At 42.5% G+C, this 15,029-nt stretch overlaps 1 protein-coding gene across 1 annotated transcript in view; it reads left to right on the top strand.

Moving 5' to 3' along the window:
• The window catches only part of LOC142564312 (uncharacterized), a 50,709-nt gene that overhangs the window by 17,192 nt on the left and 18,488 nt on the right, over positions 1-15,029 (top strand). Inside the window, exons 4-6 of the mRNA XM_075675263.1 lie at positions 2,104-2,193; positions 2,774-2,834; positions 12,201-12,262. Coding sequence (XP_075531378.1) covers positions 2,104-2,193; positions 2,774-2,834; positions 12,201-12,262 — 213 coding nt within the window. The remainder of the gene's footprint in view (positions 1-2,103; positions 2,194-2,773; positions 2,835-12,200; positions 12,263-15,029) is intronic.

Here is a 15,029-nt window from a genome sequence, read left to right as displayed (position 1 = left end):
GGCGCAAAGCCGCATCCAGGCGAATGGCCACGGCTGCCCTCTAATGCGCTATATGTGCAGCAACCTCGCTGCCTATGCTAAGAGGGGTGCCACTGTCCAATTTAGGTGGGTCGAAAGCCACGTGGGTTTGCTTGACAGCGTGCGGTGATGATAAAGAATTGCGGAACGCTTTTCATGTCGCGGGCCCTCACGCGTGTGCTTCTAGCTAATGACATAAAAACGGTCCACTCGATAGAACCGACCAATCAGTGCGACACTTGCTGGCCTGTTTTGCGAGTGCCGATCGTAACTACTGGCACACGCACCTCGCGTACCATGTCTTCGCTATGAATACGTCATACCACTAAACAATCGCATAGTGGTTGTTCGAGCTCCTACACGGACGAAAGAGGCTGCTAAAGAGGAGCTGTTGCTTTATCAATGCTGGGGATCATCACAAGAAGTTAAATGTCATTCTTTAACAAATGCGCCGGTAAGTGCGAGTAATAAATATTCTTGCGAAACGAAAGGCAGCTGTATTGGGTTCCCACCAGCAATGCTTCATCGCGAGGTTCTTGCCAGGGAGTTTAGCGCTTTTATGGTGCCACACCGCACGCAGCAGCGGGAACACTGCACTAAATTTTCCTACGCTACAGCGGACCATTGCGCATTACTGAGCGGCTACGTCAAGTCACTTGCAAGTTGCAGACGCTGCACTACAAAGCGCACGGCACTGCTATGCATGTTAGTAAATAAAAACTCTTCCTACCAACTCCCCATTGTGCCTAATGGTCATGTGACATAGTGTCCGGGGCGGTCAGTTTTTTTTTCTGGAAAGGAAAGAGAGCGTGACCTGTGTAGAGGATGGTGGGTGAGCTAACGCGAAGAAGGAGAAACAATTAAATCGATGGTGGGCTCGCAAGAGCTAGGGGAGAGAATGAAACTTGGGTTAAGCCTCGTACATTCGTGTGACGCTTTAATGTATTACATATACAAAATGATAGTCTGCCGGGATCTGGTAGTCTGCCGGTAAAAGTTAACAAACACTTGTAGGTTGAGGATGCACGCACGGATGACAATCCTTTATTTCTTACGTTTATACATGATGCTCCAGCTAACATAAGCCAGGGTTTAAATATATGCGAATTCCACGTAGCTAGAAAGAAACCAAAGAATAGTGTTTGCCGTCACTGGGAGATATTCCTATCGCTTTTTTTGTCATTCAGCCTAGATTGATAATGAATATTCATTCTTTACGCAACTTCTCAATTATTATATTTACATGAAAAGTGCCAATGAGAAAATTTTAGACCGACAAGAATAAGTTCCAATCCATCTGTCTGTTGCTCATAACGTGCTACATAAAAGTTTTTCCGAGCATGAAGGAAGCCCGCAAATGCACGTGAAATTGTTGGGCGACTAGTCACTCGAAGCAAAAGGCTTCTGCAACCGACCAAAACGTCGAGGCAGACGGACGAAAAACGAAGCACGCGTGAGCGCGCTCAACTAGAACGTGATTCAGCTTTAAAAGGATCGACATTTGGGCGAGTTCGTACTGGTTGAACATCTTGAAGGGCAAGCGTAATATGACGAAGACAGAAGGCAGGAACACACAAGACAGCGCTGAACTCACAACTAACTTTATTCAAAGGCATACACAAACTTATGTACACAACCCATAGTCAAGTGCTCTCCGATCCATGGCGTTATTATCAGTGCGCAGGCAGAAAACGCAAAACCCTGTAATCTAACGCTATATTATGAGGAGGCTTAAAATTCACATTTCCTTCGAATAAAGTTAGTCATGAGTTCAGCGCTGTCTTGCGTGCCCCTGCCTTCGTCATATTGCGCTGCCCCTTCAAGTTTTGATTGAACTTTACGCATCATTCAGGCCCTTCGGGCAGGTCGCGTCATGATATTTGCTGGCGTTGTTTTACTTATTTTAGTATAGGCATAGAAGTTTATTAAGAGCCGCAGCTGGAAACAGACTGTAGCACGGATATCACGCACCATTTAAGTGATTCTTTTCATATTGATATCTGAATAGTTCAGCATACAATGGACTTTAATTACTTGGGAAGTTTTAATGCGTCCCTATTGATTCTTGTTCACATTGTTTTTCAGTCATCACCTAAGTCCAGCTGCTATTATGTGTGCACGTACGACGGCAACCGCTTGACAAGAGGCATGTACATTGACGGCACAGCTTGCTGGGTACGTCTCTAAAAGAAATGAAACATTTTTTTCTTTTAATACTCACGTTTGTGGGGCACACGCTGCACAAAAGTAGATGCTCTCTCAAGATGACCGGCAGTTCTGCGACGTCATATACACGTTGGGACTGACTGCCTGCCAACATATTTCCGATTTTTGAATCGGTGTGGGTCCGAATGTCTGACGTCATTTCTATTGACGCCGAATTTTGAATACGGTTGCGCGTTCCAAGGCTAAATGCATTGATTCTCACCGCGATTAACCATTCTGTATTCTAGTCTAATTGAATATCCAAACAATTAATTTATGATCGATTTGTATAATTGAAGTTCTGTGTTTTCATTAGCGTCCCTCGATGACTTATTTCGCGACGCCACTCTCTAAAGCAATAAGCGGAACATATAAGAACACAAGGACACCTATGTATACACATGTTCAGGTACACTTCTATGATGAGAAGGTTCGCATTGTATTTGTATGTATTGACCAAATGTTTTGCTCACACGAGAGAACAATCGTGCATGCTTCCAAGTGTGTTCCTTGAGCACGAATTGTGCCTAAATAATATTCTTTTCTGCAGCATCCAAAACAGCACGGAAAAATAGGACAGTGCATGAGAGGCGTGTGCATACTTGCCCAAGGTAACATGACTTATGTTATATCTCCTACTTTTCAGATGTTAATATATAGTGCCTATGTGCAAACTCTTCCAGCTGTGTGATGTCTCAATCAAAAGAAGTAACGTGAAAGCTCCGCATTCATTAGGCATGAAAATTATCACGAGAGGCAGTTTTTTTCACAAACAGTTGAAAACAGCGTAGGATTTGAAGGGTTCTAATGCGAACTGTTCTTTATGCACGAATCTAGTGGACAATTTTTTTTATGAATCCAAGAGTACGCCAAGGCAAAGCGTTAATTAGCTGTAACAACGCTAAGGACGCAGCTATAACACGATTAGGAGACTAATAAGTGAATGGATTGCAGAACTCTATAACTCAGGAGCATCGATATGTTGAAAGGGCGCGTACAAAAATTACTTTCATTCTATTTGTGATATAACAATATTATGGGAAATCTACGAAGAAATTGCAGGATCGCGCATGCTTCACGTGTCATCACTGAAACATTACAAATTATCCCGTCGTTTGGGTCCTGCCTGTTATTCAATATACATCGTCCCGCATAAGGAAAGTTCTTCGCAGGCATCTTGAGAATAATAATGCTGAAATTGCTTTTCTTTGCGTGATATTCTATCAAACTGCATTTTTATTCAGTATATTAGAAAGTCTGTTTGTCTATACATCTAGCTATACTAAATCGCTCTGTCGGGTTCTTTCTCTGCGTCTTAGCTACTTACTGAGTCATTTACAGATAACCTGACCGCCTAATTCATAGGCCTCCCTGCATCACATGAAAACTAGAAACGTGATTTTGTTACATTTCCGAGATTTCTGAATTACCTCAACAATGACAGGAAGATTGTTCAGTGCGAAGAACTGTTTCCTGTTGGCATCTTGCTCTCTAGGTTTGCTGAGAGCGAAAGGTGTCGAGATTATATTAGAAGTTACACGACTGAATATATGTTAGAGCAACAGTAGTTGACAGAAACGTTCCAACATTTTGAACTGATTTTAATACAAATCAGTCTTTGTCTCTTTCTTGGCACGTTGCTGCAGATGGTTAAGGTTGCTGTCTCGCCTCCTTCTACTGAAAAGAGAATGATGTGCGACCGATGGTGGAATCAAATCACTGCGATAGAGCAGACCAGCCCGGTGCTCTAAGCGCTGCACCACGCTCGCATGCATACTTCTCGCTTTCCAAAGGCAGCCTATCCTTTGAAACACTCAATGCCTGGGCCACTTTCCTGTCTTCTTTTGAAGTGACCGTTCGTGCTTTGAGGCGCCGCGTTACACTGCGTTGCCTCTTCTAGAGGCCTACTTTGCCCAACAGTTTTCTCCTACCAGTTTAAGCTATGCCGAAAATGCGAGGTTCAGGCAATTTCATGAATGCCCAACGTAATTGTGTTTCAACATTTCTTCGTTCGACTGCGAATGCCATGGTCGTTTTAATATGCACTACATGTGAAAGCCATAGGTACGCAGATTGTATATCACCTAGTTGCCGATGACGTCATAATCCACGTTTCTCTCACGCACGCTCGTCCACTACCAACATAGAATGCAACAATCGTCATGTCGTAAGCTCGCGTGGAATGGCCGGCGGAGATATGCCTTTGCTGCCTTACAATGACCTGCGACGTGGCTGTTGCCATGCCGTTGTTGTCACGCAGACATAAAGCCAACGACAAAATTTTACGGAACATGCGATCTCAGAAAAAGCTCGATATCTGCACAGCCTCACAACGCAACATAGTATTCGCATTTACAGCCTCTACTAGTATATGTGAACAATGTTGTGGTCCGTTTTACTGACTATGGTTGCAGGATGCTCAGAAATGGACCTATTCTGTGATACCGTGATCCGTACACTTTTGTGGTTGAGTGTAAGTTTGCGACCCACATGCACGAGCACCCAGTTTACACAAGCACGGTAGTTCGTGTGGTAACGAATTGCGGAAGCCTAAACAATGCTGTATGGGCAGGCATCTGCGAAATGCTTCGCATAACGTCGATTCTAAAAGTTCGTGAGATCTGCGCTATCTGTCATTGTGAGATAAAATAATGAGCATGGTACACTTCCACCCTAATATTTATAGAATTCGTAATATGGGGGGGGGGGCGATAGAGGCGGCCAGATGTTTCAAGTCGACACATACCCTCTGGATACGCAATTGGCTGAGAAGATACGTATGGCATGCTTGTACTTCGACATTGAAATCATGTAAAATGTATGTCTGGTAAATGAAACAAATTTCTTGCAAAACTGGGTAATAATAGCAGCTTAAAACTAATGTATTTGCCAAGGTTACGAGGAAACATACAAATCCAGATGAGGAAGGTAATTGACTACCGAAATAAAAACGGATTTATTGCCTTCATGTTCAATAAGAATACAACCATAAGAAACAAAGTGAGCTGATTGACGCTCTTTTGCACCCCATACCTGGCCCTGGCGCCACTAAACAATAGTCATCAAAGATTTCTAAAAACCTGATTTTCAAAACCTTGCTAAAAGCGAGAAACATAACATGCAAAGATATGATTTCAGATTCGCAAAACTGGAATTTCTGCATGAGACAGCATATCTATGGAAACTACTAACAAGTGTCGATAGAATTTTTTTAACACGACCAGTTTGTTCATGAGGAAAAGTCACAGAATGTCCGGAAGGGCAGAGAGAAAATGGGCTTTAAAGTATCACCCGCTGCCTTACGATGTTGGAATTGACGCAATGTTGCTGCTTTAGATATAATCTTGTAACGTCCTAGCCAATGTAACTCGCGTGGGTGAGCCCTATAATTTTAGAACAAAACCAGGAGTTAAAAACTTATGCGCGTGAGGCTTATTAGTCGGTTTATTTGTAGGTATTGCTTTTTTCGCATTAATAACAACTAATATTTGTACTAGCGTAGGCTAGTTGTTACCGTCAAAAAAGCGTTACAAACAATACTGGCACTCACTTATGCCGGTTGCTGCATACTTATAACGACAATAAGCGACGTATAGCTTAGCGCGAACCTTTACGCCTGTGAATTATTGCCTGTAAATTGGCGGTCACGCTTTCACACAGGGAAAAAAACCAGCGTGGTGGCTGCAGGTGTGTGAAGCACAGCTAAGGAGACTGACGCCGTGTAATATATTGCCCGAAAGTTAACTGCTCAGCTCTCGTATGATGATCTAGTGTGCATTTATGCGCCCTTCAAGGTGCAATATGAAGAGCTCGCAGCAGTTCATTGGGAGCTGTTTTTGACCCTAGCTGAAATGCGTACGTGGAGGCACTACGTCCATTCATCTCCAAATCCATGGGTATCTTGAACAAACAAACAAACATGTTAAACAAGTGTATTTTTCAGTCGTGTTTACAATCTCTCCTGATTTTATGATGCTCTGGATAACAGCCTAAATTTCATACGTTGCATAAAGTACAAAATCGTACAAATTGCAGTGATTATGGGCTATAACGAAATAATTATACTTTCCCCTGTTTTAATAGAGCATAAGCGATTCCTTTAGAGGAATCGCTTATGCTCTATTAAACAGGGGAAACGTCTACAAATGAGGATTGCAATAACTGCTCCTAACTACGTTCGTTCTGACCGTGTAGCACTTACCGATCACTTTGCAAAACAAGACGCTTACAAATTTAGAACTTCAGAATTTGCTATTTCTCATATCTGACACATATCGTCGCGGTTTATCTGATCAAGTTGCTGTTAATTTCTCGAAGCCCATAATCTCAAGACCGCCCAAGAGATTAGAAAAAATGTGAAAATGACCCTAATATTATCTATGGGAGCCTAGAAATGTTTCTGCTTTCAGTTGAGTTTTCATTTTCACCTTTCTTACTGAAGCACTTGCCTTTGTATTTGAAGGCTTCTTCGCAAAAACGCCTTGTGCTGTTTTCTGTATTGAATCTTAGATGAGCTTTTTTGTTTCTCATATTCCTTTGATTTATTTTCATATTTGTCACCGCAACCTCTGGCTCTGTTTTTGAATGCTTATTTGTAGAAAACGCATTCGTTTTGGTACAGATATGCCGTTGCAGTATATGCCACTGCTGATGTATGACAGCTTGACTATTTCTTTCCCTATATCACATGAGATCCAAGAGGTGCCAGCAGCACGTCACATAGATAGGCTGCCTTTAGTTCCATGTTGCTGAAAAGTGATTGCCCCCCTCCCACGAAAAATCATACTTTAGCTGAAATAAAATTATGTTTACATTACCGTTGTTGGGCGATGTTTATTGCAAGAAAGTCACGCATTTGGCAGCTGGCATTTCCGTTTGGTTGAGTCAGTATGTTGGCGACGACGATATATAGCTGTCACTCGGAGGGAAAGTGGTGCCTGACACACTGAAACAGTTAAAAGCGGCAACCACATCAAGGCCTCAAGATTTTGGGTTGTCTGTTCTAAAACAAAAGCTTGGCGCCTTGCTGAAAGATAAATCTGTACTCTGGCGGTCAAGCGCACCAGTCAAAAAATGCGACCCATTGCCCGTACACCGCTGCAACAAAAGAAAAACGACATAAATACGCTGCACAATGGAGTAATGCGGGAGAAGCCGCACAATCGCGATATTCTACCAACACAGCTTCTTATTCTTAATGAATCAGTTTCTAGTGCTAGGCATGCCAGCAAAATAACAAGGCATACTAGTGAATGGCTGTTGCTGCGCCACTTTATCACATTAGAATCACTGCTTCAAAATCTCTGCTAAATAATGACGTATTACTTTGATCATGTCCTTGTAAAATAACAAATACACAAACATGACCTGCTTGAAAGTATATTTGCCAAAAAATTTTTTACAAGCCCACAATACAAAACTTTAATTCAAGGCGCCTTTTCACTACAGTAAAGCTTCATTTGGGCCTAGTTGCTACATAATTCTGACCTTAATCTTACAGTTTTACTAACAACTTCTTTATTTATTCGTCGTCGATGCATATATAAACCCTAGGCCATACGACCGCTCAGGCACACAGATTACATTACTGAGACCTGCCAACTTATCGCATACAGTAACTTAGGAATTCAAATTCAGATGGGTGCAGGGACAAAGATGTGTCACTGATGCAATTATCACCTTGTCTTTTATGTGGTAGGCCTCTAAGGCAAGCTGCGCGTGCTCATTCTTGCTTTAGCCAAGAATTAACGTCCGATCAAGATAGGCCTCGCAATTGCTGCAAGAGTTTATATAGGCAACAAGGTCCGCTCCTCTATCTACATTTTTGTTTACTTTTTGAGCATGTTCCCTGATTCGCTCATTGATGCAACGCCCTGTCTGGCCAAAGTTGGTCTTACCACATGAGAGTGGAATGGCACAAACCACGCCGACAGCGCACGACACGTATGAGGCACCATGCCGAATTTGGCATCCTACTCTGCTCTCTCCGCAGGTGCAGGAGCATAGCTTTGTGCGGGAGCATAGCGTGTCTTGCTTTTGTGGTTCGTCTTAGGTGTTTGCGCTGTAACATTAAGTTCAAAATTTTCAATACAGAGCAATGCCTATAGTTGCTGAGCTTCGAGTTGGCACAGGCAGGACCATTAGTTACCTAATGACTAGCCGCGCTAATTTCGTTGATCAAATTGAGAAAATCTGTGACAGTAGCAGTTTCCTTCATTATGAAGTCGATTCGACGCTCGTATGGGCTGATGAGAATTACGTGCAGTATTTGTCTCAAAGAGACAGACAAATAATGCGCTTCTTGCTGAGTTGCTGCTCGAATGCGTTACTTGTTTAGAGAAGATAGACATAAGCAGAGATGGTACTATTTGCAACGATGCATCAAATTTATACCAATGTGCAATATTTACACCTATCAGATGAATAAAAAAGTATATGTTCTAACAGAGAGGCCAAAGATTTTCATACTTAATAAAATCAATCTTTCAACAAAACTTCAGGCATAAGAGCCTGCATATAAAATGAATATGCAAAAATGTTATTTTAACAGCAGACCATGCCATGTAGAATGCAGCGTGACCAAAACTAACGTAAAATTGTCCATCAATCAAATTCGCTAAGGATGACAATTCAGTATGCTAAGCAATGTTTGAACAAGCTCATGACAAATACATTAACGTTGCATCCAGGGAGTGGAGGAATTTATTGTAGAATGTTGATCGTATTGTGCAAAGTATACTCCTAATTGATCACTTTGACCCGTTTTACTATCTTTTCCCGGCTGAGTGATTTACACAAGAATGCAAGAAATTTGATATCGGCAAGATGCGTGTGAGTGGTGTAAGCACTAGGAGGAATGAGTTCGTAAATGCTAAATCCGCAAGAATGTGCATTTTACTAAAGCCGTCCGCGGCTGAGGGATTGCTCATTACTCTGAAGTCTGCATGGGAGCTGACGCCCCATTTTTATAACACATAGGCTGTATGCGTGTGATCATAGCATATTGAGCTAAAACATTTTGGAGTGCCTCTTTAGTGTTGTCAGAGAAGGAAGTAGCGATCATGAAAAAATTATCACACTTCCCCTGCTTGTATGCAGCTTTGCCTCATGCTTTGCTGTACTGAGTGCTCAAACCACCACGGTCGGAAAAAAGAGCAGCTACAGAGAAGGCGCAATCTGCAATTCCTACCCTGAGATATATTTTCGCCCTCAGACATCAAGCGTGCAAATGGTTGCAGTAAAGGATCCATGGCTCAGAAAACAAACCTCGGAGTGAAACAAAGTGCAACAGAATAATCAACAGCATCTTGTAGGATAGTTAAAGGCTGAAGAAAATAGAACATGTGTTGAGCAGCAACACTGCAATCCAAGAAACTTACGAGCATACTTCTTCAGATGAACATTTTTAGTCATAATGTCGAGTTTATTATTCATGTTTGGAAACTTGATGTTAAGTTTGCTGCATCGCTTGAAACGGTTTTAATAATTTTGAACTATTAAGCACCTGGAAAACGCCTCACTGTGAAAGAAAATAATAATAAAGAAAGTGAGAGTAAGCAAGGCATTGCGTAAAGTCTAGCAAAGAAGCATCTGGGGGTTTTGCCAAGCATGATCTCGAAGAACCAACGGGAATTTGCAAATACCCGAATTGGAGAGCTTAGAAACAAATATAAATCGATCCACCTAATCAAGAGTGTCTATCTACTCAAACTAAACTGTCTTTGCTGCAAATACGTAGAGAATGATTTTGTATGCGAAAACATTTGCAGAATATCACGCATTGCTCAAGCCTATCTGCCTGCAGACTATAGTAATTCAGTGAAGCGGTCTCATCTGAGCAATTCGCGCGCCCTCCATACCATTTCATTTGCTGATTCGTGCATATTTTGCTTAACCTAGCAAAGAATACTCTGGAAAGCTTTTGTAGATCCCATGAATTCAAATGTCCGTATGGTCAAGCTGCATGTATAGCCTCCTAGCAATTTGAGTGGATCTCCGTGTTCAGTATTTTTTTTTTTTGCGGCGCGCTAAAGCTTCTATATCTAAATTGTGCGGTTAGATATGATGTAGAGCCTCCAGATAGATCAATCTCTTCCCTGCATTTTTTCCGCCAACACTCAAAGCATGTGTTGGTCATATCGACTGCCTGAATAGTTAAGCTTTCATCAGACAACTTTAAATCGTTGCTGCATTTCCTGTAACCCAGCTTGTTTTGATATTTCTAATTAGAACAGGAGGTCGTCCTATAGCCTTGAGCTTTGGGACCTCCTTCTGTATATCTTGTTACTGTGCTTTTATTTTCGTGAGTGAACAAATAAAATTCTTCTTCTTCTTCTTCTTCTATTTGGAAGGGCTATTAAATTTTTTGTCAACACTTTATATAGCTGAAACCTCTTTCAATTCTACAATACCTCTATGTCTTGTAAATTTAGCGCTTTCATATGTGCCTGCTCACGTTAGAAAAGAAGCTCCAAATATAACGTACATAATTCTTCAGTGCGCTCCCCACTAGTAATGTAAGGTAGTATTTCTGCTGAGGCGCTTTATCAAAACGTGGCTAATTCAATTGCGCAGTATAAAGTGAGGATGCCCACTTAGCATGGGTGCCATTGTACAAACATGTTAGTGCGGGTCTGTGTCTGATGCGCTTGGCCTCATATTTTACCTTTTAGACTTCTTTTGTTGTTCCCAAGGTACTGAGTATCAAATCGGATGGGTTGAATGGGACGTGTCAAAGAGTTTCTTGCCGTTTATATAAATTGCATCGACTATCGGCTTACTTAATTGTGAGAAGCACGGCGGGTCCCTGCTCACTCGGAACAGAGACATCCAAAGAGGCATCATTATAAGGAATATATAGATGAAACATAGTGTACTACGCCCAACTGGTTCATCTTTTTAGAAGAGCAAAAAATGTGAACTCAGTAGCTGAAGCCCATGAGAGGTGATTTACTATTTTAACCATTATTCTTTAACGATTAAGTGACTTCATCCGTTTCACATAAAGTACACATACTTCCACGATCCCATATCGTTTCTCTGGTGAATGATATCTTTTAGAGATGGGGACATCATGACTACTTCTAATTTTGTATAAACAAGTGCTGTGAGAGGGATATTACTCTAGGACAGCCTCCCTGACCTGAAATATTTAAGTAATGAATAAAGGAAAAATACAGTCTCGGAAGAGAACAGCAATTTACAATAAGCAGCGAGGCACTGGAAGTCGTAAGGGAATACATCTACTTAGGGCAGGTAGTGACTGCGGATCCGGATCATGAGACGGAAATAATCAGAAGAATAAGAATGGGCTGGGCTGCGTTTGGCAGGCATTCTCAGATCATGAACAGCAGGTTGCCATTATCCCTCAAGAGAAAAGTATATAACAGCTGTGTCTTACCGGTACTCACCTACGGGGCAGAAACCTGGAGGTTTACGAAAAGGGTTCTACTCAAATTGAGGAAGACGCAACGAGCTATGGAAAGAAGAATGATAGGTGTAACGTTAAGGGACAAGAAAAGAGCAGATTGGGTGAGGGAACAAACGCGAGTTAATGACATCTTAGTTGAAATCAAGAAAAAGAAATGGGCATGGGCGGGACATGGAATGAGGAGGGAAGATAACCGTTGGTCATTAAGGGTTACGGACAGGATTCCAAGGGAAGGGAAGCGTAGCAGGGGGCGGCAGAAAGTTAGGTGGGCGGATGAGATTAAGAAGTTTGCAGGGACGGCATGGCCACAATTAGTACATGACCGGGGCTGTTGGAGAAATATGGGAGAGGCCTTTGCCCTGCAGTGGGCGTAACCAGGCTGATGATGATGATGAAAGGAAGAAATGTGCTTCTATAACTATTGAACCACCAAATTTTTCAACTCAAATTAAAACTTAAAGATGCGGTTTGTAAGGTATAGGGTGCTTCGCAATATTTGTACGTTGTATTTTTAATGCTGTCAAATATTCTTTCTTGGCATTCATAGATGAAGACTCCTACTTCAACCCTGCTACAAATAGCGTGCCTTGTGACGGCTATTACCATGGCGTAAGTTGTTGTTTCTTGTATGTGGCACACATTTTTTTCCACACACAGATCAGCTGTAAGCTGCATTTCTAGGTGAAACAACACTATTGTAGAGGTCTTTTCACCGCCGGCTTCATCTCAAAACTAAATAAACATAATCACTTCTCACTTGAGAAGACAAAATTTTAACTTTTCAAGTTTTTTTTAGTGTTCTTATATCAGAACACGCCCATAAACCTTGCAGGGTAGAAAACTAGAATTTTGATGCTTCTTAAAGAGCAACATTAGGACTTACTTTCTTTGTATTATCGGGTAAGTAAAAGTTTTGCCAAAAAGTTCAGCAACCACAAAAATTTTACTTAGTCTTTATCTAGATTTAGAAATGTCATGATGTATATTTATTGTTCTTCTTCTTATTTTACAGTAAAACATCTTGATGGAGTCTTTAACGCTGTACAACAAACCTTCTCGTTATTGTTTGCTGTACTTTTCTTTACTGCACATAATTATTTATCCAAACCAGCGCGAGGGCGCGGAATCGAATTGCGGCGGCGGCGACCGCATTACGATGGCGTAAAATGCAGAAACGCCTGTGCACGGCGCTTTATGCGAACAAAAAAAGCCCCAACGTGGTCAAAGTATTGTCTGGACTCACCCCCTATTGCATTGCTCATAGTCACGCCATTGTTCTCGCACGTAAAACCGCTCCATCTGTTTTTTTTATATATCACTCTCCTTCTTACTTTTATTTATTGTATACATTGACAACTGCTACCTTCAGCAGTCGCAAATGATAGGTTACTGGATCTTTCAAGCAAGAATTAAACAAAATCTTTCTTAGTTCTTGAGTCTCATGCATGGTCTTGGTTCATAAGATACTGGCCATAGTTTGAGGCCACAGAAGCACAATTAGACAATGAAATACCCCAATAAAATATGTGACCATAAAGACACATGCGAGTATATATACATATATATATGACCCCTGGAACTTCACGCATGCCCCCAACAATTGGCTTACATTGTCTGTGATACGTAATTGATGGTGACATGACTGAAATTAAATTATGGCATTTTACGTGCCAAAACCACGACCTGATTATTAGGCACGCCGTAGTGTGCGACTCCAGAAATTTTGACTACCTGGGGTTCTTTACCGTGCACCAAACTCTAAGTACAAGGGTATTTTCGCATTGCGCCCCCATCGAAATCTGGTCGCCGAGGCCGGGATTCCAACCAGTGACCTCGTGCTTAGCAGCCCAGCACCATAGCCACACAGCAACCACGGCGGGTGCGGACATGAAGCCAGCAATTCTTGCAGTGCGAAGCGGCATGTAACTGCAATCAACATTGAGTGAGCTCACAAATTATGTCACATTCAGAGAAAGCTCAGCTAGAAATAGGTACCCATCGGCATGTTGCTCACTCACAACAGGGCATCTGGAACACCACTAGCGTTGTGTCAAACCACCCTCGCGCGCAGTGTCACGAACTTCCACATGCGCTTTATGCGGAGACAAAGTTAAACCTATTACGCTGCGCATAATTTCCGCTGAAGCAGTCATTTTGATTCCCCCTAATGGTTTAAACTTATTAAATAGGTGCCGAAGCCTGAATTGGCTTTGTTTTCAAATTGGTTGCGGGAAATGATGTGCCTCTCGCTATTATAACACGTGCGTCTCGACGAGCGTACATAGGTGGTCCTGAAATAAACCTTTTTTCCCCAGGGGGAACGCACTCGAACGCAGGTGTGTGGTGCTTCAGGAGGGTTTTGTCGCGTGTCGTTTACTGACGTTCCCTGCTGAACTGAAATTTTACAGGGAAACCGGGGGAGAGCAAGGACCCAGTGCTCCTCTTCGCTACGCGTCGTGCTACCCCCGCTGTCTTTACTAGCTTTACGGCAACGAATACGCCTTCTAACTCGGTTGCGCGACGTTATGGACCCATTAGACCGTAGCCTTTGTATCGCAGGTAAATTGTCCACTACCAGCGACCTCTGAGCGCTGCAAATTCAGGCGAAAGAAAGAGACACACGTATTAATTTCAATATGTGACTGAATGGAGTAGTGGTCGCTGGAGCGATACAAGTGAGAAATTAAATTGGCAGTTTTGCCCAAAGCTGTAGCATTGAAAACAATAGCTAGGTGTAGCGTCGCGCTCGGACTACTTGCACGGTGTTCTGAGAGTACATGGGTGTGTTGGGGAGTGGCTACGTGGAGCAGCATAGACCGAGAGACAACTACTGCTCAACAGCTGCAACAGGACTTCACGACGCGGCATAGTCGTGACGCACACCGCAATTACACCACTCGTGTCACGACGCAACCGCAACGAGGAACATTATAAATTGCGTTACATGCGTCACATCTGAATGGTGGTCTTCCTTGAGTTAATAGCATAGTCTCTGAGGGCATCCTGTTGGTTCCAGGAATGTTATTACACGAGAGGGCGCCTCGCATTATGAAACATGTTCCCGTTCATTGATTTGAAGACACCCCAAGAGAAGGTATGGGCATGTGAAAGAGGAACTTCAACGCAGTGACACGTACCAAAACATTCGCGACTGTATAGCCGATCTGCACGCCTATTCGGGTCGCGCGCTCACATGGTAGTAAGCATTATCAATGAATTTTTTAAGGTACATGATTTCAATGAGGAAGGCCGTAAGCATGAAAATGACCTTAATAATGCGTTCCTTGTTAATTGCTACGCGGCTAAGCATATCGCAGGTTTTGGCCAGGCTGCAGCTAAAGTGCTAACTCGTTCGCAGCGCTCTTTGTCGAATATT

Source organism: Dermacentor variabilis, chromosome 11, assembly GCF_050947875.1.
Source record: "Dermacentor variabilis isolate Ectoservices chromosome 11, ASM5094787v1, whole genome shotgun sequence".
Classification (NCBI taxonomy): Eukaryota; Metazoa; Arthropoda; class Arachnida; order Ixodida; family Ixodidae; genus Dermacentor; species Dermacentor variabilis.
Note: the sequence above shows the minus strand (reverse complement) of the source record. Positions and strands in the feature narration are given on the sequence as shown.